General features: G+C 58.0%; 12 protein-coding genes across 12 annotated transcripts; 6 read left to right on the top strand and 6 right to left on the bottom strand.

Moving 5' to 3' along the window:
* Window positions 1-200: 200 nt before the first annotated feature.
* Window positions 201-1,712, top strand: B0I36DRAFT_245076 (acyl-coenzyme A:6-aminopenicillanic acid acyl-transferase-domain-containing protein; the record flags this gene model as incomplete). The annotated part of the gene is made up of 2 exons (XM_046150123.1): window positions 201-239; window positions 546-1,712. 2 exons carry the CDS (start codon window positions 201-203, stop codon window positions 1,710-1,712), a joined length of 1,206 nt encoding a protein of 401 aa, XP_046011154.1.
* Window positions 1,713-1,891: 179 nt separating this feature from the next.
* Window positions 1,892-3,077, bottom strand: B0I36DRAFT_324684 (ribosomal protein). Its single transcript, XM_046154140.1, has 2 exons — window positions 2,539-3,077; window positions 1,892-2,252 (listed from the first exon to the last, which is right to left on the bottom strand). The coding sequence occupies exons 1-2, from the start codon at window positions 2,790-2,792 to the stop codon at window positions 2,147-2,149; spliced, it is 360 nt and encodes a 119-aa protein (XP_046011153.1). The 5' UTR covers window positions 2,793-3,077; the 3' UTR covers window positions 1,892-2,146.
* Window positions 3,078-3,244: 167 nt separating this feature from the next.
* Window positions 3,245-4,238, top strand: B0I36DRAFT_324682 (ubiquitin-40S ribosomal protein S31 fusion protein). The gene is made up of 3 exons (XM_046154139.1): window positions 3,245-3,413; window positions 3,491-3,871; window positions 3,934-4,238. Exons 2-3 carry the CDS (start codon window positions 3,497-3,499, stop codon window positions 4,018-4,020), a joined length of 462 nt encoding a protein of 153 aa, XP_046011152.1. The 5' UTR covers window positions 3,245-3,413; window positions 3,491-3,496; the 3' UTR covers window positions 4,021-4,238.
* Window positions 4,239-4,622: 384 nt separating this feature from the next.
* On the bottom strand, window positions 4,623-6,690 carry B0I36DRAFT_324677 (pre-rRNA processing nucleolar protein-like protein Sik1). The gene is made up of 3 exons (XM_046154137.1): window positions 6,360-6,690; window positions 5,167-6,283; window positions 4,623-5,110 (listed from the first exon to the last, which is right to left on the bottom strand). Exons 1-3 carry the CDS (start codon window positions 6,527-6,529, stop codon window positions 4,859-4,861), a joined length of 1,539 nt encoding a protein of 512 aa, XP_046011151.1. The 5' UTR covers window positions 6,530-6,690; the 3' UTR covers window positions 4,623-4,858.
* Window positions 6,691-6,936: 246 nt separating this feature from the next.
* B0I36DRAFT_324675 (uncharacterized protein) lies at window positions 6,937-9,247 on the bottom strand. Its single transcript, XM_046154136.1, has 3 exons — window positions 8,780-9,247; window positions 7,423-8,714; window positions 6,937-7,362 (listed from the first exon to the last, which is right to left on the bottom strand). Exons 1-3 carry the CDS (start codon window positions 8,909-8,911, stop codon window positions 7,149-7,151), a joined length of 1,638 nt encoding a protein of 545 aa, XP_046011150.1. The 5' UTR covers window positions 8,912-9,247; the 3' UTR covers window positions 6,937-7,148.
* Window positions 9,248-9,250: 3 nt separating this feature from the next.
* B0I36DRAFT_324674 (Prefoldin) lies at window positions 9,251-10,327 on the bottom strand. The gene is made up of 3 exons (XM_046154135.1): window positions 10,065-10,327; window positions 9,886-10,010; window positions 9,251-9,827 (listed from the first exon to the last, which is right to left on the bottom strand). The coding sequence occupies exons 1-3, from the start codon at window positions 10,194-10,196 to the stop codon at window positions 9,701-9,703; spliced, it is 384 nt and encodes a 127-aa protein (XP_046011149.1). The 5' UTR covers window positions 10,197-10,327; the 3' UTR covers window positions 9,251-9,700.
* A 197-nt stretch (window positions 10,328-10,524) lies between these two features.
* Window positions 10,525-13,188, top strand: B0I36DRAFT_431822 (P-loop containing nucleoside triphosphate hydrolase protein; the record flags this gene model as incomplete). The annotated part of the gene is made up of 5 exons (XM_046162598.1): window positions 10,525-11,422; window positions 11,484-11,934; window positions 11,995-12,208; window positions 12,622-12,957; window positions 13,151-13,188. Exons 1-5 carry the CDS (start codon window positions 10,782-10,784, stop codon window positions 13,186-13,188), a joined length of 1,680 nt encoding a protein of 559 aa, XP_046011148.1. The 5' UTR covers window positions 10,525-10,781.
* A 1,159-nt stretch (window positions 13,189-14,347) lies between these two features.
* On the top strand, window positions 14,348-15,373 carry B0I36DRAFT_363475 (uncharacterized protein; the record flags this gene model as incomplete). The annotated part of the gene is made up of 1 exon (XM_046158812.1): window positions 14,348-15,373. One exon carries the CDS (start codon window positions 14,348-14,350, stop codon window positions 15,371-15,373), a length of 1,026 nt encoding a protein of 341 aa, XP_046011147.1.
* Window positions 15,374-16,085: 712 nt separating this feature from the next.
* On the top strand, window positions 16,086-17,291 carry B0I36DRAFT_244736 (glycoside hydrolase family 18 protein; the record flags this gene model as incomplete). Its single annotated transcript, XM_046150085.1, has 1 exon — window positions 16,086-17,291. One exon carries the CDS (start codon window positions 16,086-16,088, stop codon window positions 17,289-17,291), a length of 1,206 nt encoding a protein of 401 aa, XP_046011146.1.
* Window positions 17,292-17,855: 564 nt separating this feature from the next.
* Window positions 17,856-19,552, bottom strand: B0I36DRAFT_244120 (general substrate transporter; the record flags this gene model as incomplete). The annotated part of the gene is made up of 2 exons (XM_046150032.1): window positions 17,856-19,362; window positions 19,434-19,552. 2 exons carry the CDS (start codon window positions 19,550-19,552, stop codon window positions 17,856-17,858), a joined length of 1,626 nt encoding a protein of 541 aa, XP_046011145.1.
* A 58-nt stretch (window positions 19,553-19,610) lies between these two features.
* Window positions 19,611-20,347, bottom strand: B0I36DRAFT_126655 (uncharacterized protein). The gene has a single exon (XM_046148133.1). It carries the CDS (start codon window positions 20,114-20,116, stop codon window positions 19,643-19,645), a length of 474 nt encoding a protein of 157 aa, XP_046011144.1. The 5' UTR covers window positions 20,117-20,347; the 3' UTR covers window positions 19,611-19,642.
* Window positions 20,348-21,006: 659 nt separating this feature from the next.
* Window positions 21,007-22,282, top strand: B0I36DRAFT_349843 (uncharacterized protein; the record flags this gene model as incomplete). The annotated part of the gene is made up of 4 exons (XM_046156841.1): window positions 21,007-21,168; window positions 21,323-21,401; window positions 21,766-21,983; window positions 22,106-22,282. 4 exons carry the CDS (start codon window positions 21,007-21,009, stop codon window positions 22,280-22,282), a joined length of 636 nt encoding a protein of 211 aa, XP_046011143.1.
* Between the last annotated feature and the right edge of the window lie 859 nt (window positions 22,283-23,141).

The raw sequence follows: 23,141 nt of genomic DNA, 5'->3' as shown, positions 1-23,141 counted from the left end.
TCGGCTTGCCTTTAAGCATTCTGGTTTCCTCGAAGCAATCCACGATTTACGCATGAGTTTCTTGTCGAATTCTACGAGCATAATCGGGCTGTGCCGATCTGATTTATTCTGTTCTTTCTCGTAGTGTATCGTGGCGGCGACTCCTCCCCTTGCAACCTCGACCTCGGTCAACTGAGTTTTGCGGGAACGACACGATAATAATGGCATTGCAGGTTTTTTGCTCCGGGACTCCTTACGAGGTAAATGATCTTTTTTCCTCGTCATTTCAGAGAACGTGTTGGTTCTCGATTTTATGATTTCTTCATTTACTTTTTTTTCCTTAAAAAAAAAAAGATTCCCAACTCTGTCTATGTTTTGATCCATTCAGTGACATCTGCTGGGACCCAAACAATCATACCTTGTTTTAGTTCTTTCGAGTCCCAGCTCATGGAAGAGAATAATCTCGTGCTGCAAATGCTTGGTCCTTCTCGCAGCTTTGACACCCCTTCTAGACTGGACAGTCTTCACCTCCATAAGCATGCACTAACACCGAAACTCCCATGCAGATCGGCCAGCACCACGGCCGGAAAGCGCACGCCCAGGTCCGCAGCTCTCTCTCCTTCTACACAGGCCTCTTTGCCAAGGCGTGCTCGCTGTCATGGCTCGGAGTGCGAGGCGAGGCGCAGAGCTACCTGGAGCACCTGGAGCGCTCGTGTCCGCGGTATGTGGAAGAGATGCGCGGCGTAGCGGATGGTGTAAATGCTGCCTCTGCGGGCGATCAGAACGGAGCCCACGACAACGCCCTCGATCTGCTGGACATCGTGGCGCTCAACGTTCGGAGCGAGATCGTATTCGGCCTTTTCACAGACCACAGCAACGGCGTCAACGGCAAGGGACGGGTTCAGGATCCGCCCATGGACGGGTGCACGAGCGTCGGCCTCGTCGCTGGAGACGATGCAGCACCGGGTCACACATATCTGGCGCAGAACTGGGACTGGTTCGTCGGACAACGGGAGAACCTCATCGTCTTGCACATCTCGTCAAGTAACAGCGAGAAAAGCTTGCCAGACATCATCATGGTCACGGAGGCCGGCATTATCGGCAAAATCGGCTTCAACTCTGCCGGCGTGGGCATCTGCCAAAATGCAATCCGGGCTCGTGGAGTCGATGTTGCGAGCGGACGGTTGCCCGTGCATCTGGCCATGCGCAGGGTGCTCGAGAGCTGGTCATGCTCCGAAGCTGTGCAGGCGCTGACAGCAACGGGTGTGGCAGGGAGCGTGTATCTCCTCGTTGGCGATGGTCACGACGAGAGCAGAAGAGTAAGTGGCATAGAGTGCACAAGCACCAGCGTCAAGGAGATAGGACTGTCTCCCCCCTCTCCAGACAGCGCAGTCAACATGCTTGCGCACACGAACCACCTCTTACTCGAGCACGCGGGTGTCGACGAGCCGTCGTGGCTGGCGGACTCTGACCCACGAGTACAGAGGATCCAGAGACTCGTGGACCAAATGCACAAGCAAGGTCAGAAGACTCAAGCGAAGCAGTACTCGGAAAAGCTGTTTGAGCTTTTCAAGGACGAGGAGGGTTATCCCATGTCTATCAACCGCCGCGAGATTGGCCAGAGCACTTCTGAGACACTGTTCACGATTGTCATGGACTTGACGGCCAAGAAGGCGCTCGTGACATTTGGCCGGCCGTCGGCGTTCGTGGACAGAGTCGACTTGGCTTTCTGAAGGCCGGAGCACTTGTGCGAGCCAGACCTTCCGGATTTACACGGGTGACCCCGAGGAGGTGGAAGGTCATTTTTGACCAAGACCAGCGGATAGTAGTTGGCCGGCATCGACATGTGTTCGAGAATACACGAACGAATCACAGACATCACATCACATTGTCACAGCAGCAGGACGCAGCGTTTTCTTGGTTTGACTGTTTTGTGTGTCAATTCTGCCATGGGCCTTTTGCGGCTCATCACGGCTAGTGCATCTCAATTGCTCATAGAGGTCGTAATCTGGGAGAAAGTTCATGCCGAAACCCATTTTCATGAAGCCAACAAAACCATGATGATCCACGATACAACGACCCAGTTGTGTTGATGCACAGTATTTTCGCCGGTTCCCATAATCAACCCTGTTCACCCCAACACCGAAAGGCAACCATGTCGTGCTGTTTAGGCAGTCTTGGCAGTCTGGGTGGGAGTGATCTTCTTGCCGTCCTTGTTGTACCGGACACGGGGGGGAGGGGCACGGTTGCGGCGGCCGACACGAGAGCGGACACTGTGAAGAGGACATGTCAGTATGCTTCACGAAACTTACGTCGTGGTCTCCTGAGACAGCCCGAGGAGGCGGCTCGCCCGTCGAGCACGTCGTGGACGGCAGGCATGGTGGAACGGCATGCCGGGAAGCCGCACGGCAGTGTCTCGAAAGGCAACTGCCGCCGCCGCGAGACTGGACCAGAGAGACCGGCAGTCCGACCAAGGTTCTTCTCAAGTGCCCACGTGCCAGCACCTTGAGAGGAGAGCGCGTGGTCGTACTACCCGAAGCAGAGCGGGGACGAACGTACCGGACAATCTTGCCGTGGATGGCGCAAGAGACACAGTACTGCAGCTTGAGGTACATCTTGGGGACGGTGTACTCGGCAAAGACGGAGGCGTCCGAGATATCACGGATGGCGGCGGACTCGACCATGTTGCGGATGGTGAATCTCTTGATCGCCTTGTCCTTGGGCGTGCATCGCGAGCAGTTGCTGCAGCGGATGGGCTTGGTGTGGCCGCGGCCCTTCTTGTTGCGGCCGTTGTTCTTTCTCTTCTTGACCATTTTGACGGTTCTGTGGGAGGAAGGACGAGGATATGTCAGTGGGAGGGGTCGAGAGGACGTCGAGAGGATGTTGTCGAGGTTGGAAGCGGGATGAAGGACAAAGCTCGCCAGCGAGCAGAGTGGACAATACGTACGGTTCGATGAACTTCCTGGGTGGTTGACTGTCGAAAGTTGGCAAAGGGAGGAAGCAGACGTGCAGGTCTGAAGATGGTCCAAATATTGGCAATGCTGTGCTGCGCTCAGAATTGGGAAAATGGTGCCCACTCTGCGCGGGCCCAGCCAATCGTCACGCCTGTGCTGCACGCACATTTTCGCCAGGCGGGCAGGACGGGGAGGGGATGCCATTTTTCTGTGCGCCCGCTCGATAAGCAAAACCCTTATCAGCCCGCCAGCAACCAGCGCAAAAGTGGCGGGCACCTTAGGCGGGACAAGGGCATGGTCCGTGCAGGCGAGCGTGTGTGGCCGCGCAGGACGGACCTGGTGCTGGGACGCCGCAGTGTGGGACTTTGCATTTCGACCTTCTTCTAGGCTGAGGCGTAGCTTTTTTTCCCAGTTCCTCTCCTTCCCCCTCCATCACCAAACACTTCGGTTGCTTAGGACGGCAATAGGCATATTGTCTAGGTATGTGGACGACGACGGCCAGCAGCTCGCGCGTGTAACATGTTCCTTGCCTGCTAACCTTCCCCTCCCACACACAGGCAATCATGCAGATCTTCGTGAAGACCCTCACGGGCAAGACTATCACCCTTGAGGTGGAGTCGTCCGACACCATCGACAACGTCAAGTCCAAGATTCAGGACAAGGAGGGCATCCCTCCGGACCAGCAGCGCCTCATCTTCGCCGGCAAGCAGCTCGAGGATGGCCGCACCCTCTCCGACTACAACATCCAGAAGGAGAGCACCCTCCACCTCGTGCTGAGGCTGCGTGGTGGCGGCAAGAAGCGCAAGAAGAAGGTCTACACCACCCCCAAGAAGATCAAGCACAAGCGCAAGAAGACCAAGTTGGCCGTCCTCAAGTACTACAAGGTCGACGGCGATGGCAAGATCGAGCGCCTCCGCCGCGAGTGCCCCAACGACACTGTACGTCTTTCTGTCTCTTGCCTCTTCGAAAAATCATTTGCTAACAACATCTGCCTTTCCAGTGCGGTGCCGGTGTCTTCATGGCTGCCATGCAGGACCGCCAGTACTGCGGCCGCTGCCACCTCACCTACGTCTTCGACAAGCAGTAAATGCGCTCTTGTCTCGAGACATCTGTGAGATTGGTCCGGACGATAACGGGTAGTGAGAACACGGGCACGGATACTGCATGGGAAAAGGACAATGACTGGCGATCGAGGACGTGTTGTCCAAAAGATAGTTTTGCCGTGTAGTAGAACGAGAGCATCTCCCCCTTCGCGGGAGACAGCTTTGCAATGAAAAAGACCGATCCGTGATCGGATTACCCGCACTATTGCGTTCGTGATGCATTTCTATGATTCGTGATGTGTAATGGATGGCTGTCTCATGGTCTCCTGCATGCACCGATAGAGCGGCCGTGGTCCATCCACACTGCTACTCAGCGCAGCGTACTCGGAAAAGTTTGGCACAGTAGCCGGGATACAAGCTCCACTTCCAGGCTCTTCAGTCACGTACCGCCGTGGTGGCGTGCATAAGTATTCTAGGGGCTTACGACACGGATGATGAAGTCCAGCAAGTCGGTGCGACTTGGCAGGTCGGCTTACCTCAGTTGGTCACCAATGAAGAGCAGCGGACTTGTTGTATGCACCGCTTTCCCGGAACACGCACAGCTGCCTGCCAAGCAACACAACCCATACAGATGCACACTCCAATCTTGAACAGTAGGTAGGAATAGATTCGGGTATGACCCTATTGTATACAGACAAAACACCGTTTTCCCTAAACGCCAAGCCAATGCTGAAAGAGTTGTAGTAGTGGAAGTCGTCCCAATGGCCGATGAGCGTGATGATGTTTCCCAGAGAAGACCCGGACCAATTGGTACAAGCAACGAGACGACCAAGTACTAAAGCAGACGAGACAGAAGTCAGAACGAGACCGGTGTGGGCCCGCTTACGCCTCCGAGTGCCTCTTCTTCTTCTTCTTCTTCTTGTCGCCGTCCACCTCGACCTCCATCTCGTGGACGTCGCTGTGCTTCCGCTTCTTCTTCTCCTCCTTGTCCTTGGACTTCTCCTTCTTCTCCTTCTTGGACTTCTTCTCCTTCTTGTCCTCGGAGTTGCCGGGCAGAGGAGCATCGACCATGTCGGCGTCGACGGCAAGGGTGTCATCACCAGTATCGGCCATGATGTCGGCAATGGCGCTGTTCTGTTGTGGGGGTCAGTGTCTGCGATAAGCTGGGAAAGCGAGCGCGGGCAACGTACCATGGCATCGGCGTTCTTGGTGGGCTTCTTGCCAGTGGCATAAAACTCCAGGCGGTCCTCGACCTGCTGCTTGAGGACCTCGCCAAACTTGCGCGAGGGCGCCTCGGCAAAGTTGTCGATTCTGCTAGCGATACTGCACTTGTTGGCGAGATAACGCGAGATGCGGCCCTTGTCCTTCTGGTTGGCCCGTCCAATAAAGGAGCTGTGGTAGATGAGACCGAACTTGGGGGTGTTGCCCTTGGTCTTGAGGGCACGGAACAGGGCCTTCTCGGCACCAAGAATCTGCAGAGTCGAGGCAGGGTACTTGGACAAGTTGGTCAGGGAGCCGGCCTTCTGGATGAGGCGGGCAGCAACGACCTCGCCGATGAGGGCGGCCAAGTTGGGCGCGACGGTGCTCATCTTGTCGACGAGGTAGGTGTACAGAGTGCGGCGGTACTCGGCGAGCTTAACGACGCGTCCGGCAAACGACGAGATGTTGGCCATGTCGACGTCCGAGATCTCGCGACCCATGGAGATCTTGGCCTTGTTGATGATCTCCTGGGCCTTCTCCTCATCCTCGTTGACGAGGGCGGCGAGCTCGTGCACCTTCTCCTCGCTGAGAGTGGCCTTGTCGCCAATGTAGAGAGCAAGGCGGGCATAGGTCAAGTTGTCCGAGGCGATGGCGTACAGCTCGGGGAAGTGCCAGCCGTACCACTCGCGAACCTTTTGCGAGAACAGGTTGATGCCCTTGTCAAGGTTGTCAAGCGTAGCAATGGCGCGGATGATGTGGTTGTCGTTCTTGTGGACGTTGAACTTGACCTTGCCACGCGAGTAGGCGTGACCGAGACCGAGCTGGGCTCTCTCGACATCGCCCTCCTCGAGCCCCTTGAGGAGCTTGGCAGCGTGCAGGCGGATGCCACGGAGGAGGTCGGCGACGACCTCGGAGGTGTCGCCAGTCTCGCAGTCGACACCAGGGAACTCGGCCTTGATGGAGCCCGCCAGGTTCTTGTCGGCCAGGCCAAGAATGATCTTGCTCTTCTTGCTCTGGGGCAGGTTGAGCTCGAGGTTGGACTTCAGGTAGTCGGGCAGGATGCCCTCCGAGATGAGGTTGATGTTCTCAAGCGCATCGGCGGCGTTTCTGCGCGGGTGGCACACATTGTCAGTTCTGTTGATCTCCATCGCTTCCGGGTTGCTGCAGTCTGAGGCAGTCTCACCTCCACGGCGCGAAGCTGGCAAGCTGGACCATCTTGCCAAACTTGGCGAGGTCCTGGCCGGCCTTCTGGACCTCCTTGAGGTGCAGGCCGACCGTGTCCTGCTGGTGCACAACCTTGAAGATGGCATAGCCGACGGCCGACTCGTGCAGCAGGAAATCGACCTTGGTCATTGTGTCTGCTGGTGACCGCTGCGTGCGGCGCGTACGAGGTCGATTGGGGAGAGGGGTGCTGGACGCTCAATGGCAAGGTGTCGCGCGGCAGATGTGATGTTTGTCGCGGGCCACTGTGACAAGTGATGCTGCTGCGTAGAATGGCTGGAGCTCAGTTGCACGCCCCGAAAAGTGTGCCTCCCAAAATTTTTCGACGAGCTCTGCACTTCCCAATTGGCCGGGCCCACTTCCACGCCTGGGTCTGGTTGCGCCTGCTCCAGCGCAGCCAATCCTGCTCAGGCAAAACAGCCTCTCCGGGCCCAGCTTTCTTATCAGCGTGCCTTATCGTGCAGCGTCGGGTTCGGGTCTAGTGCGCTGGAGAGCGTCGTTCACTTATGTAAGCCAGATGACCTGGTCGTCCTGCGACGGCGAGTGCTGGAAGTGCTTTCGTGCCTGTCATGTCTCATTATTCTATCTTGGTTCGCATCCTGCTGCTGTCTAATGGGTATGCATCTTCTTCTACAATGAAGGCCGGATCGCAAATGCGGCAAAAGCAGTTCAGAGTGCTGCGCCTACTAGGGAAGCTGCATGCGACACGACCATGTGAAGCCAGCCGTCCTGCGCGCGTTGATACCAGGTCCTAAAAGGTCTTGCGCGCTCCGGGTCCATCACGGAAGCCGGGCCGCAGATCGACCAGAGTGAACTGGAGCCTATCGTCCTGCACCACGTGTCCATGGGGTCTCTCGACGCTTGTGTACAAGTTGTCGATTGAATGTTGGTGAAAGGTTGCCTGCTGCTCACAGTTCAGGATATGTGGGAGCCCAGGAGGGTTTGTGAGCCGGAAGATGCCGTGGCTAGTCGAGCACTGTCAGTGTCCAGGATCAAAGACATAAGAGTGAGCTTTGTAAACTTACTCTGGCTGCTTCGTCGGCGCACAGACTATGGCAATGCTTTCTGGCAGCATGATCTGGTATCCCGCGTGCGTGTGCAAATCACGAGAGCTCATGAAGCAAGTCTGCGTGGGATGTGTGTGAATCCAGCCAATCATCAACAAGTCCTCCGTCATGCAATACTCGAGCAAGGCGTTCTCGTTTTCCGTCTCGCACGTGTCGGATGTGCACTTTTGCTCCGGGATGATGAGACACGACACGACTAGGACGTTATTCACGTCGGTGCCACACAACATGCCGCACATTTCCAGGCCCTGTCTGGTGTTTTTCTCGGCGACGTCGAGGAATCGGTGTCGAAGCTGGCGAGGTAGGATAATGGAACGCAGCGGCTCTCCGTTCTCCAGGTACGCAGCTGGTCGGAATGTTTTCTGTGCGGGAGCCACGGAAACCTCCCGGTCTTTGGGAGGTGGAACTGGTGGTTGCGAGCCGACCGATAGGTCCTGAGGACTATCCAGAGTCTCTTTGCTGGGAAGCGGGGGAGGAATCAGAGGGGATGCGCCTCGATCAGAATGGTATGTTGGAGGATATTGGAGGTCATGTTTTGGCGGCCTTGCTGGAGCCACTGCTGACTCTATCCGCTGGTGGAACGAAGTCGGTTCATACTGGACAGGCTGTGAACGCGAGATCGAGGGGTAGTTATAGTTTGTGCTGTGCTGTACTGGTCGCGAGGCCTCGTCTGCGGCGTCATCATCTCTGCCATCCAGTCTTCTTCTGGTGGATTCCATTTGGCGCCGGAAGAGCTCGTCGCTCCGTGCCTGTTCATCCTTGAGCTCGACGGTCCACTGGTCCCATATTCCGGCTACCCGTCGGCTCCGTTGTTGGTCGGCGGACACAAAAGAGCCAGCGTGTTGGAGGCGTTCCCTTTCGCGGCGCCTCATCTCCTCCTGGGCCAGCTCGACAGCCAGGTCTCTGTGTTGTTCAAGGTCCAGCTGCTCCTCATGGCGGTGGCGATGCCGAAGCGGCACATCGTAAGATTCGTTTTCTTGTTGTGCGATCTCCACCCTTTGCCTTCTCAGGGTCTCTCTCCTGGCCTCCTCCGCTTCCCACTCCTCGTACTCCCGCTTGATCAAAGGCTTGATGCGGCCAAGGATGTCGAGCACCGCATTGAGCTGTGCGAGGACTGGTCGGGCGGCCTCGCGACCGGCGGGTGTCTTGTATTCGGGATGTTTCTTCAGGCGTTCGGTGATGAGGACGGCATATCTCCAATACAGCATGTAGGCCTGGGCCCATTCTCCCTTTCGCAAATGCATGTCCCCCTGTGTTTGTGACAGTCAGTATTGCTGGTTGGGAAGGCGGGTGTGGTCAGCGAGGCCATACTCACACGCTGGGTCAACATCTGAGCTGTGCGCAGCCATACTTTCAAGGGTATGCTGACGTTGAGTGTAAAGTCCTCTGCCTCGGCGGTGATCTCCTGGACACCCCTCGGTCTTGAGGACCGTGCCATCGATGCCATGCTGTTGGCACACGGGCTACACAGGTGTGTGTAATGCAGGTAATAGCACTAATAGGGACGGTGAGGGGCCGCGGTCACCGTGAGCTTAACATGTCGCCCCCTTATGTCTGCTGCCTGGGAGGCTTGCGTGTTGTGGTGTGGAAATCGGAGACGGATGGCTCGTACTAGGCTGCCGCGACGGGAGCTGTTGTGATTGCAGGGTCGCGTGACTGGTCGACGTCGAGCTTGATTGTATTTGTGTATCTGCGCTCAGGCCTGGAGGATTCTCTGGGCTTTGGTGCTGTAATGATGTTGGAGTCTTGGAGAGAGTGCTTCAACTCGCGTGCCGTGGATGTCTCGTTGGCAGGTCAAGTGGTCTTGTGCACCCTGCTGGGCGCGCCCCGCGCTTTGATCCGCGGGGTGCCGGACCGGAGCACCAACTTCTTACGTCATTCCTTTGGAGCACGCCGGGTTTTTCAAACAGGAGAGACAAGACCTTTTTAAGCGTTGAAGAGCATAGACGAGAATAAAAGGCCGACGATAGCAACATGAGCTTGGTGATCATCACTCGATTTCACCAATGCTGCTCACCAACTTACTGCGAGGCCGGACAGCTCCCAAGCCCACCAGGACCACAACACAGTACCTGCAGCGGGTCCTGCAAACCTTCCAAGGTTAGCTGACATGTCAGGGGTATTTGTCCGTCATGTGTTTAGCACATTTCTCGACTGCAGAGGTTGCCGTGCAAGATGCCCAAGACGCGAAATGGAATTATTGTGCCATTTTATCGTCTTTCTAAACAATGCATGCCTACGCTGCTGCTTGCGCCGGCGCGCTGCCTACCGCTTGTTGTGCGCTGGCCTGGGTCTGGATAATCTCGCCCTTCTTCTTGTCCAGCTTGGTCTGGACCTCTTTTATCTGGTCTTCTGTCCTTGTCCTGCGTCGAGAGGTTAGAGCTTTATCCCAGGTTCACAACAGCCACTCGCATAACTTACAGCTCCTTGCCGATAAACTCCAATCGGCCGTTGACTGTGCTCTCCGCCTCGACCTTCTCCTGCTTCAGCAACGCCGGGCCGACAAGCTTGTAGATGCTTTCGCCTTCCTTCAGGCCCTCAAATTCCTGTGGACAAAGTCAGCAATGCCAATCGGGACTGGCAGTCGCAAGCCCACTGACCTTCTTTACGCCCTCATTCTCTGACTTTTGCGCTTCGAGCTTCTGCCTTGACTGCACGGCGTCTTGCAGCTCTTGCTGCAGCTTCTGGTACTCCTCCGAGAGGCTCTGGAGCTTGGCCTGCACTTCAGCCATGGCGACCCTGGACTTTGTGGCTCTGGGTGCACTCGTCTGCTGTGATCCTCTTGTATGGTGCTTGATGCTCGGGACTTCCTGGGTGATACTCAGTGTCGCAATGTCGTCGTCCAGCCTTCCTGTGTGGTGAGAAATGCAGCATTTTCGAGTAAACGCGATGCCCAGGGCCGCTCCCCGCCTATCATACTGCCCGCCTGCAACCCCGTTCTGGCATAGTGCGCCGGGCGGTTAGTGGCCTCTACCCCTCCACGAATCGACCGGGGGTCGGCTGCTGGTTGCCCAGTCGGAGCATGCCTGCCTGTGCCTGCGATTGCCCACGATCCAGGCTCGCCAACGTCACAACATCTCCCTCCAGGCTGGTCGCCCACTTCCAACACATCCCCCACGCCCGCCTCAGCCATTCTGCTCTCGCGCCTGCTTCTCGTGCGCGCCCCCTCGGACATCCACAGCGACGACTCGCCTGTCCAAACTTGATCGATTCTGCGAACACCCGGCTCCGCACGGCCTGCCCACTCCCCACCGAAACACTATCGATACATCGCCAGTCGGGAGCCGCTCGGGCACGTCACCACCACCACCACGACCATGGACGACAAGGACAGCTTCCTCACCCGCGCCATAAACAAAGTCCGCGAGGCCATCGACGCCGACAACGCCAGCCAGTATGAGCGCGCCTACACCCTCTACTACCAGGCGCTCGAGCTCTTCATGCTCGCCCTCAAGTGGGAGAAGAGCGAGCCGGCCAAGAAGATGATCCGGGCCAAGACCAGCGAGTACATGGACCGCGCCGAGAAGCTCAAGCTCCACCTCAACGACGCCGAGGCGAAGCGCAAGAAGCCCGGCATGGTGGGCGCCAACGGCTCGTCGACCGGCGGCACCGCCAAGGGCAAGCAGAACGGCGAGGATGGCGAGATCGACGAGGACAGCAAGAAGCTGCGGGGCGCGCTCGCTGGCGCCATCCTGACAGAGCGGCCAAACGTCAAGTGGGACGATGTGGCTGGCCTCGACGGCGCAAAGGAGGCCCTGAAAGAGGCGGTCCTCCTCCCCATAAAGTTCCCACATCTCTTTGTAGGCAAGCGTCAGCCGTGGAAGGGCATCCTCATGTACGGCCCGCCAGGTACAGGCAAGAGTTACTTGGCCAAGGCGGTGGCCACGGAAGCCAAGAGCACATTCTTTAGCGTCAGCAGTTCGGATCTGGTCAGCAAGTGGATGGGTGAAAGTGAACGGTGAGTGCGCTGCCACTCGTCGTGAGTGGTTGATGCCCTGCTAACTGTCGAACCTTCCCAGCCTCGTCAAACAGCTCTTCGCCATGGCCCGGGAGAACAAGCCGTCGATCATCTTTATTGACGAAGTCGACGCTCTGTGCGGTCCCAGAGGCGAGGGCGAGTCGGAAGCCTCCCGGAGAATCAAGACGGAAATGCTGGTGCAGATGGACGGTGTCGGCAAGGACTCCCAGGGTGTGCTGGTGCTCGGTGCGACAAACATTCCCTGGCAGCTCGATGCGGCCATCAGGCGGCGATTCCAGCGGAGAGTCCACATCAGTCTTCCCGACATTGCTGCCAGGACGACCATGTTCAAGATTGCCGTGGGCGAGACGCCGCATACACTGAAGACGGAGGACTTTCGCGAGCTGGCAAAGCTGGCCGAAGGCTACTCGGGCAGTGATATCACAATCGCCGTGCAGGACGCACTCATGCAGCCAGTCCGCAAGATCCAGCAGGCGACACACTTTAAAGAGGTGAGCCAGTTCTGATATTTTTACCCCAAGGGTCTCATTTTACTGACTACTCTGTGACAGGTCACTGTTGATGGCAAGGTGCGCGTGACGCCTTGCTCGCCCGGCGACAAGGACGCCAAGGAGATGTCATGGGAGGACGTTGAGTCGGAGGCGCTGCTGGAACCCGTGGTCGACTTCCGGGATTTCGCCAAGGCCATCAAGGGCTCGCGGCCGACAGTCTCCAAGGAGGATCTGGACCGGAACGCCGAGTGGACCAAGGAGTTTGGTAGCGAGGGTAACTGATTATGGTGCGATCTGCGGGCGAGTGGTGGCTCAGTGGCATTTCATGGAGTCAGGGCGTCGTACATATGGGAATGATCAGACTTTTTGAGCGAACAGCTATGCATTTTGGAGTTTCCTTTCACCAAACAAAAGTGAACAAATTCATGTGCGCATCAACCAGAGGTTCAGAGGTTCAGAGGTTTGAAGGCTCTGTGGCTTGAGCCTTCTGAGGTGGCACGCTGGTCCGTACCAAGGAGTGACCTTCCGTGTCCCGTACCAAAATTCGACATGCATTGCCGGCGAGCCCTTGCAGTTCACCACGACCAATATTTAATGCCGACCTTCATGATGGCCTACTCAGGTCCACGCGAAAAGACATCCGCACCGACATCTAGGGACTCATGAGCGATATGGCGTGCTGGCTAGCGTTTCTGAGACGCGTCTTCGGAGGCCGAAACGCACAAAGCGATGCTGTTCGTCGGCATCACGAAGATGACGAACAAGTCGAATACAACGAGCAAGTCAAAGAACGAATGGAACAAGCAGAGTCAGAAGTTGAGCGAGACGACGCATTGCCAGCAGTCAGCGTTCAAGAGCCGTGCTGTACCGCCGAAGAACCCGCCGAACGTCCACAGGGAATCACGATGCTGCCCAATGAGATCATCAGCCAGGTCTTTACTGCCTGCGACTCCGTCGACGCTGTCTGCCTCAGTCTGACCTGCGTACATCTGTACAAGATCGGGTCCCATCTTCGCTCGCCGCGTGAGTTCAACCTCGAGTCGAAGGCTCGCCTGCTCCTGCGGATCGACGGAGATCGTCCCGGATACAGCTACTGTGCGATTCGTACAAGACTGGCTGGCTTCTCCACTGAGCATATCTACGGCCAGCTCCTGCATTTCCACGATTGCGGTCCCCCATCCACAGCCATGCCACCACCTATTGCCTTTTCTTTCAGCGGCTGGTATCGGTTGCCGTGGTGTACAGCAAGGCTGATTACAAACTACCACCGCTTTGGTCCATCCTGCGGATTACCGGTCTCTGTCCTTTCACATGAGCATCGGCTCTCAGGCTCAGAACGCTGGTTTCACATAGATGTGTATTGGTCTGCGAGACTGACAAATGAAGGCCATCTCGTGCTACAATGCCGGCGGACGTGGTGGGCTGGGTCTTCAAGCACTCTCAGGCGCCATTTTGAGGGTGAAAATTGCATGGTCGACATCTGCCGGCACCTCAAGCAGGACATCACGCGCGACGAGTGTGGGGTTCCGAGGATGGTCATAGGACACTTGGAGAACGACGCCGCAGGAGGTTGCGGGCAGTGCGATACTGATTGGGATACACATACTGGCCCATGGGGTGATGGCTATTCGAGTGGCTCAGAAGGTCGCATTGTCTCAGTGACGACATACCATGGGCTTGGTGGTTGCCAGAGGCCAGACGATGCGCATTGGCAGGCCATGACCCAGGACCGGTCCCTGCGGCGAGTCACTCCACGAGGAGCCATCAAGGCAGCATGGAATGAACCTGCCTGATTTCGGGAGCAAGTCATGTTCAGGAGGCGGGAAAAGAAATTATTTATATATGTTGGCTCCCTTCCATTATCGATTTGTACGCCTCTGTGCCAAACTAACCCGTCCGCCTAGTGAATCATTTCTCTTCCATGAGATTTGAAAGTCCAAAGTCACTTGCATGACCCGTGCTTGTGCTTCAGACTTTTCTTGACCTCCGGGCCTCTGTACGTCACCTCTGAACCTCCGAACCTCTGAACCTCTGAGTGGCAGAGTTAACAGTCTCTGACCATGGACGGCCCAGAAGAATGTAGTCGATAGACGGTCGTGCACTGATTGAATGTGAAGATTCTAGGAGGCAGGACCAACCGGTGTCAGGCTGTGGTTGGCGTGAGCCGCGGTAATGTGTAATCCGGATAGTCCACTTGAGCACCTGCCGTGGACGCCTGGCTGGGCTTCTTTGCAGCACAAACGGTCTCGTCCAGACCACTGCATGCTGCCCTCGCGTGCCTGGCAGGTGCGAAATAAAAAGTTCCAGCCAAATGAGCATCCTCTGCGCCATCATACCAACTCGTTTCTGCCACTACGAACACCGATGGGAATAGCACCCTCTCCTACTACATCTCTTTCAACATCAAACTAGGATGCTTCAAAACCTCTTGCGCGACCTGAGCCTATGGGCACCCCAGGCAGAACCTCTCAAGGTCGAAGCAGCATCTTTTGTACCCCCTCAGTCACGCATCGAATCCCTGCCAACCGAGGTCATCCTTATCATTTATGCAATGTTGCCCCAACCCATTGACGCCGCCTGCCTTGCGCTGACCTGCAAGTGCCTCTACGCCAAGTCCGACTTCCGGCCGAAGTCACGTCGGGTCACCATGAAGGACACGCCTGAAATATTGTACCGTATGCTGAGCCAGGCTCTTGTCCGCTTCCAAGAAGTCCCGAACGAACCGCTCTACCAGACGGCCGTGCCTGAGAGCATCCTGTTCGGCAGCAGCAGGCATCATTACATCATGGACTGGCGCGCCGCACGCCTCGTCACAAACTCATACTTCCTCGGGCCACGGTACGGTCTACGCCCCTCGGTACTGGACGTGAAAGGCTGCTGGCAGATCAGCCATGGGATCCACCTCGCAGAGCCATGGCGAGGGAGAGTTCACAAGAGGCGCGGGGAGCTCCTGATCTCGTGCACCAGAGTCTACAGTGGTGGCGAGTTTGCGAGCGACGAGAAATTGCGGAGGTTCTTGGCTGCCTACAGGGTTGAGGTGTGCTGCCATGTGGGCGGCTTCATTGAGGCCGGCGACTTTGGACCACTCCATCGTGATGCATTCGTACTGGACGGAACTCCCCCCGTCCATGGATCCTGTGTGAAGTGCCACACTGACTGGTCCATCGAGTGTGATCGGAGCCGCCCCGAGCATGGGCAGTGCCACGAGGACATGGAACTGGGACACAGAGTTGTGGTCATCAGGACGTACCACAATCTGGGTGATTGCCGCTCCACGATGAACGCGAAGTGGCACTCGATGACTGACTGCCGGGTGCCAGGGACCAGGTTAAGCGCAGGAGCCGTCGAGAACCAGTGGCACGCATCTCATGTGCCAGGGGACAAGTTAGACGCAGCAGCCGTCGAGGCCTGCTGGGAGGCAGCTCGGCGAAGAGAATGACGGGCAGCGACCCCATTGTGCCGTTGTCATTGTCGTCGTCGACGTCGTGCTGTGGCTGAAGAGGCAGTGCCGACCTGAAGGTGCTGGCCCTGCAGGCTCCCTCAGCTGCCAGGTGGACCTGACGTGGAGCCCCACAATTCCCAGGGGCGCCCTACGTCACTGGCGCCCGCCCCGCACCAGCAGCGCTTTGTATGTGTCTGGTCTGGCCTGGACAACGCAGCATTTCCCACGCGCCACAATGGCGTTCTATTGAAGGCTGATGTGTCACACAATGGAGACCACACGCAAGGTCCAGCGTCGTGTAGCTTCACGCGGAGCTGTGCATGTGGAGAACGCAGGTGCCGCTGCCGCTCGCTTCCGGGATTCAGCCCTGCCCAACTACGGCAGCTGCAGCTGCGCCGCGTTTGCCGTGTTTCCAGGGTCCAGCTCTAGAGCTCTTCCACAAACAGCGTGGCCAGCAAAACGACATGCAAGAGGTCACGCTCCTGCATGATATAGCTCCTCACCTATAAAGTCTTGGTCTCCCATCTCCATGCCTCTGCCTCGAGCTGCGGCTCTCCTCGTCCTGCCTCTGGTCGTGCTCCTCACCGCTGTCTATCTCCTGCCACTCGACTTTACTCCCTCGCCGCTGCAACATATCCTCTCGCCCTCGCCACACTCCTCGTCGGCCTCGACAGTAAAAAACAACACCACCACCACCCCAACAACAACCATGGGCGGCGGACCTGAGCAGGGCTACCGTACGGTTGCCTACTACGTCAACTGGGCCATCTACGCCCGCTCCCACAAACCCCAGGACCTCCCCGCCGACAGCCTCACCCATGTCCTCTACTCGTTTGCCAACGTCCGCCCAGAGTCGGGCGAGGTCTACCTCACCGACACCTGGGCCGACACCGACATCCACTGGGACGGCGACTCATGGAACGACTCGGGCACAAACCTCTACGGCTGCCTGAAGCAGCTCAACCTCCTCAAGAAGAAGAACCGCCACCTCAAGGTCCTCCTCTCCGTCGGTGGCTGGACCTACAGCAGCAACTTCAAGCAGCCCGCGTCCACGCCCGAGGGCCGCGGGGCGTTCGCCTCGTCCTGCGTCGACCTCGTCAAGAACCTGGGCTTCGACGGCATCGACATTGACTGGGAGTACCCGCAGAACGCCCAGGAGGCCGCCGACTACGTCTCTCTGCTCCAGGCGGTCCGCGACGCCCTGGACGCCTACGCCGCGACCCTCCCCTCGAGACCACACTTTGAGCTCACCGTCGCCTGCCCCGCGGGCGCGCAAAACTACGAGAAGCTCGACATCCCCGGCATGGACCGCCTGCTGGACTTTTGGAACCTCATGGCCTACGACTACGCGGGCAGCTGGGACGCCAACGCGGGCCACCAGGCGAACCTGTTCCCGAGCAGCGGCAACCCGGCCTCGACGCCGTTCAGCACCGACGCCGCGGTCCAGCACTACGTCTCGCGCGGCGGCGTGCACCCGTCCAAGCTAGTCCTCGGCATGCCCCTGTACGGCCGGGCGTTTGAGAACACCGACGGGCCTGGAAAACCCTTTGCGGGAGTCGGCCAGGGCACGTGGGAGAATGGGGTGCACGACTACAAGACCCTGCCGAAACCGGGCGCCCAGGTCCACACCGACGACGAGGTCGTCGCGAGCTACTCGTACGACCCGGCCACGCGCACCATGGTCACCTACGACACCCCCGCCGTCGCCGCGAGAAAGGTCGAGTACATCAAGCAGAAGGGGCTGGGAGGTGGGATGTGGTGGGAGAGCAGCGCCGACTTCAAGGCCGACTCGTCGGACAGCCTCATCGCCACGGTGGTGCAGAGGCTCGGTGGCCCCGAGGCGCTGGACAAGTCGACCAACTGCGTCGAGTACCCGCAGAGCAAGTACGATAACCTGCGCAGCGGGTTTGCCTGATTGATAGATTGATCTGTGCGATGCGTGCACTGGAGTAGCATGGGATTGTCTATATACGATGGAGCTCGATTCGGCACTTTGGCAGGCGTTTGTTATATAGCATTATAGGAAACAAGCAAATGAATGACCTACAAATATATTGGATGAATGCACCGTCCCATAAATGTCGAAGTTACAGGCTCAAAGACCCCAATGGGCGGAGGAAGCCGCCCTGCTCCTCTGGTCAAAATAACGCTTGCACCGCAGGTCACTGTCACTATGCGCACGATTCACGAAATGTTGGGGAATCTTTATGAGGTCGCATCATTTGTGCGCCTAACATTCCATTTCTCTCTATAAGAAATTGTCTATTTTCTATAACTTTCCTCTCTGTGGTAACAGATACTGCGTGTATCTGCACCGGGTATCAGTAGCTCGTAATTCGAACGAGCTAGGTAAGACGAGAAACAAGTGTGAAATCAAATTGTTTTCGTAAAGTCATACCCTTTGGGCATGCATTCCATCGACGTCGCGCGTGGCGTGGCCACGCATCCACCACATCTTCTAGACAATACTGCAACCAACTTAAGAAGAAGAGTCAGTGAGCATGCCAATCTCACGCTCAGCGTGGTCAGTCTTGATCTCCTCCTCAACACCGAGACCGTAGTCCTTGGCGCGGCGCTGAACCTCCTGGGCACCGAGCTTGGGCAGGTCCTGGGCGGCCTTGACGTAGCTGATCTTCTCGGTGAAACCCTTGGCGAAGATGAGGTCGATCTCCTCGAGGGAACGGCCAGCAGTCTCGGGGTACAGGAAGTAGATGATGGGGAAGAACATGGCGTTCATGACGGCAAAGAAGAGGTAGGTGCCCCAGCCGGAAGTGCCAGTGCCGGAAAGCATGACAGGAGTGACCATGACGACGAAGAAGTTCCACAGCCAGTTCTGCACAGTCGAGGTGGCGTTGGCCTTGGCGCGGGTGCGAAGAGGGTTGATCTCGGCAGGGTACAGCCAGGGGAGCGGGAGCCAGGTGGCGCCGAAGAAGGCAATATAGGTGAAGAGACCCACAGCGGCACCCTTGGCAGCCTCAGGAGTACCGGGAAGAAGCGCACCGAAGGTGAGGACCATGGACAAGCACTGGCCGACGGTACCGATGAGGAACAGCTTGCGGCGACCGATGCGCTCGACGGCGAACCAAGAGGTGGTGGCAAAGATGGAGTAGACGACCATGTTAACACCACCGAGCAGGAGAGCCAGGTTGTGCGAGGTGCCGATGGAGGTCTGGAAGAGAATGGGGAAGTAGTAGATGACGGCGTTGCAGCCAGAGAGCTGCTGCATCATCTGAGAAGAGGCACCGAGGACCATGCGACGGAAGCTCTGCATGGGGCCACCCTCGAAGAGAGCCGAGAAGGGGGTGATGCCGCCCTTGTGTCCGGAAGCGCGGATGGCCTCCTCGATGACCTGGACCTCCTCGGTGATGACAGCAGAGTTGGGAGCCATGCCAGCCAGGCCGGCAAGGACGACGGCCGCCTCCTCTGTACGTCCCTTTGTGAGCAGCCAGCGAGGCGACTCGGGCAGGCGGGTCATGAGGACGAGGACGACCATGGCAAACACGCACTGGAAGGCAATGGGGAAGCGCCAGACAAAGGCCTCGGGGCCATAAGTACAGCCGTAGTCGATCCAGTAGGCAATCAACGTGCCGATGGCAACGTTGCCGCCCTCGATGCAGATGAGCTTGCCGCGGTTGTGGGACTCGGAGCATTCAGCCTGGTAGGTGGGGACGGTGGAGGTATTGATGCCATTGCCGATTCCTGTGATGCACCGGCCGATGATGAACTGGGCAGTGGCGCCGCTCGAGGGACCGAAAGCAGTGACCTGGATGATGACACCGACGATCATGACCATGCCGCCGAGGAAGATGGACTTGCGGCGGCCGAGGTGGTCACCGAACATGAGGATGAAGAGAGCGCCGAGGAAGCAGCCGACGGCGTAGATGGAGACGACAAAGCCCTCGTAGGTGCTGTCGCCCTCGACCTCGGGGAAGCTGTGCTGGAAGGCCGGAGCCGAGATGATACCCGACATGACACCTTGGTCGTATCTGGATGCATGGTTAGCTGTCTGTGGGGCCGGCTTATAGCTAGGGACAGTATCCATGAAAGGGATTCTCACCCGAAGAGGAGGAAGTCGGTCGTGGCCACGGCGGTGACGAGCTTCTGGACCTTCTTGCCAGTCACGCCCCAGTATTTGGGCGCAGCCGCATCGCTGCTCTTCTCGTGTGCCTGCGTCATGTTGGGCGACACTTGTTGTTCTTGACGGAGTTGTGTACGTGTGGTGTAAGCTGTTGCTGCTCTCAGAGCACGAGTGTCCTGGTCCGGCGATCAACGCGGTCTACAGGAAACCAAACAACAGGGGAAATGGACAGAGGATGATGGTGATGAGGATGAGGGAACTAGAAACGAGACTAGACTTGATGGCTGGTGCGGCGCGGGGTTCTTATATTGATGCTCGCTGACGTCCGTTGCCTCCAGAGTTTTCGTCGAGGTGGGTAATGAGGAGGTCGGCCTTGCCTCCAAAGGTCCATCTCCATGCCCATCCGTCTGTCCATTGATTGCGTCGCTAGCAGTGTCGTCTGCGGAGGGCTGGAGAGAGAGGTGGGCGATCATGGCATCCGCAACGTGCGTGGGGACTGTCCAGGGCGCGAGTAAGGCGCGGGTTGGCATATCGTCATCCCGACGGTGGTTTCGCGTGGAGCGAAAAGGAGGAGAAAAGAGTGGGCGGGGGGTGGATGCGCATGCCGGGCGATGGAGAAGCAGAGAGCCAACGTCGTGCCGTTCATGTCGATGGTCATTCATCCGCCCAGGTGCGGGTGGACCGCCAGGCAGGACTGCCCCTGCGTGCCCGGACCCGAGACCTCCCGCGGCATATCACGCGGGTTCGTTCCAGAACAGCAGGAGCGAACAATGCAGTTGCTGCCACGCGCCTGAACAGCATTGGAGTCTGGTATGTTCAGCCTCTGTTCCGCCGGGCCGGGTCAGCCAGGTCAGCCAGGCAGCAGGCAGGTCCCCTGGAAAGAGCCTCTAGCGGGATTACGTAGAGGGCGGCGGCCGTCCCGCGCGGTACGCAGAGTCAAGATAAGATTTTTCCCTTTTCGCCGCCGCGGCTCTGCAGACCGAGATCAACCAACCTCGAGGCCTGCAGGTGCGATGCGGTCATAGGCCCCACCAACTGCCGGCGTCTAGCAGTGGGGCCCGCAAGGGGTCCCGGTCCACACCCTTGCAATGAGCACCAGCACCAGCACCACAACTCTCTTCCTTCACACCATCGTCACCAGCATGTACTTACAGCGCCAATGACAGGCAGGCACAGCTGTACAACGCTTCGAGATGCCGCCTACACTCGCTCCGACATGCCCCCTGCCCACGCACGCGCAGATAAGAGACACCAAGCAACCTGCTGTGCCGCGCCAAGGGCTCTGCCCTCTGCCTGCCGAGAAGCTTGTATGCACCTCTCCCGGGCTGCCGCTGCCGCTGCCACGCCACGGCGCAGGCTCTTTACCAGGGGTTTGTGCTGCCCAGGTGTGTGTTCTGCGAACTGCTCCCAGACGGCGGCTCCGTTATGACGTCGGTCCCGACCCGCACGGCCCGGTGGGGTCCTGCCGGAGGCGCCCGAGTCAAAAGACACATGATTATTTAAGAGATTGGCATCTCCAAGCTTGGCCCGCCGCCTTCTATCAGCTTGGCTGATGCCACCTGGCGAAATCTCTGCACGCGAGGCCACCCGGGCCGGCGATCACATCCATCGCTGTGCTGCTCGCGACGGCCGGCATTGGCTGCCCGTGGTGGGGCCGGGAGTGGAGTCCCACACCGACCCGCCTGCCGCATCTCCGCCTAACGGAGCCAATCAGGTGCGTGCCACGGGGCTGACTCGGCGGCTCTCCGCTCTAGCGCGCCTGCGTTGCGCTGCACCTTCCCTTGCTGCAGCTGCCGGTGCCTCTGCAACCACTTGCTCGCCTGCCACATGCCAGCTGCCATCTGTGCTGTGCGCAGGGTGTTTTGCAGATCGGTGGGTGCAAAGGAGGGTCTCTGTCTCCTCACCTTGCCCCTGACCATCTCCATCCTGCCACCATGTGTAATTACAGTAAGTACAGTCCCAACCACATGGCTCTCCCTCGAGGACCCTGCTGCAACGACGTAGGTGGCTGGTGGTAGGGCTGCCAGGCGTCTCGTCGGATGGGAGTTTTTCATCATGGCGTTCTCGGTGCGACATCACTGTTGGGGAAGCGGCTGTCGTTATTGTCCTGCCAGCCACCACACCAGCAATCCTGCTCTCCTGGATGGCGAAGCGGCCACTGGCAGTACATTGAGAACGAGACGAGACGAAACAAAACTTCATCCGGGCCAACAGCCGAGTGCTTGATAGGCAGGCAAGACAGCCTCCGACCCTGACCTCCGCTTCTCCTCGTCGACCTGAGCACCCTCTCCACGTCTCCACCACACCTCAGATTATGAGACCACTTCTTGTGGAGCAGAACACTGGAACTTTGGGGTTGCGTCGATGATCTCGCTCACGCCTTCTCCTCATCCCCCACGATGTCTGGACAGACCGCCTTGCGGCCATTACGCCGAGAGGCTGACACCGGGCTCGCCTGATGCGACGCTGGGGTTATCGTGCAGAGCCGCCAAGCACACTCGGTGCAATTCGCGGGAGTGGCACGACCAAGTAATGGCGCCTGAAGACGGTGCCGGATTCAGAGAGGCAGCAGCACGGGCCGACCAGTATCAAGGGCCGTGGTTGCGCTATCAGTGCTTGCAGTGTCGATAGCGCCTCCTGCATAATCACAGGTCCAGCTCGCATCTGACGCCCCACGTTGTTCCAAGCACGGCCAATCTCAACGAGACAAGAGACAGACCACCATCTGTGCTGCTGTCGGACCTCCCAAACTCGGAAAAGTCGGACCCCACGATCCCACGTTTGTGCCTTGCAAGTCCCCGAACGGACCCGAACAATGCACAGTATGAATCCTGTCAGGCACGCACAGACAGCAGCACCGGGACAGGTAGGATTGGGATGGTCCTGCATGGCAATCACCGAATTCCCAGGATTGTCTCCTCGGGTGGCATGGGAAATCTGCATGGCCTCGCTTTCAGTCGTCTCTCTGGCTTATCTCTAATTTTCGGCTGGACCGCTCGAGCCGCCACTGCCACTACTCCAGACGCCACCCTGTGGCTCGTCTCGGGATGCTATTGGACTCGGCCACAAGATCATCCAGGTACCCGAACCACGCCGGACTGGACCGGAGAAGGGTCTTGGTTGACACGTGCAGGCTTATCTCTAGAATGCAGGATTGGCACTTTAAGCGGCCAGCCCTGAGAACGGAAGCACTATTGTGGCGTTTATGGGCAAGCTCAGGGTCCAACAAGTAGCCCGATGGAGCGAGCTAGGTCCGACTACAGGTCCGATATGGCATGTGATGTACTTGTTGCCGGTTTCAGGGTCGCCCGTTGGATTTTGGAATCTCGGAGTCCGCCTTATCTCCCCATAGGGCTACCCTTCCATACGAGGATCAGGGTCTCTGGCGGCCGAGTTGTAAGCCAATGGCCCGACGGCTTCTGAGGCAGAGTGCCGGCTGGTTGCCAGAGCAGTGCCAGAGCACTTCGTTGAATAATACCGGTAGCTGGCAGACGGGCTTTAGAGGCTCAGAGACACAGATGCCAAGCTGAGCTGGATGAGTCCAATCCCGAGAGAGCTCGCGGGCCAGGACCAGAGAAGCGGCGTATCTCTTTAAATCACCGAGCTTTGATGAGACGTTGTCGTGGCCCTCCTGCTTTGGGCTCCTTCCATACGACTACAGACGAAGAAGGTTGTTATCCACGACAG

The sequence above is a fragment of the Microdochium trichocladiopsis genome (assembly GCF_020744255.1).
Source record: "Microdochium trichocladiopsis strain MPI-CAGE-CH-0230 chromosome Unknown B0I36scaffold_6, whole genome shotgun sequence".
NCBI lineage: Eukaryota > Fungi > Ascomycota > Sordariomycetes > Xylariales > Microdochiaceae > Microdochium > Microdochium trichocladiopsis.
Note: the sequence above shows the minus strand (reverse complement) of the source record. Positions and strands in the feature narration are given on the sequence as shown.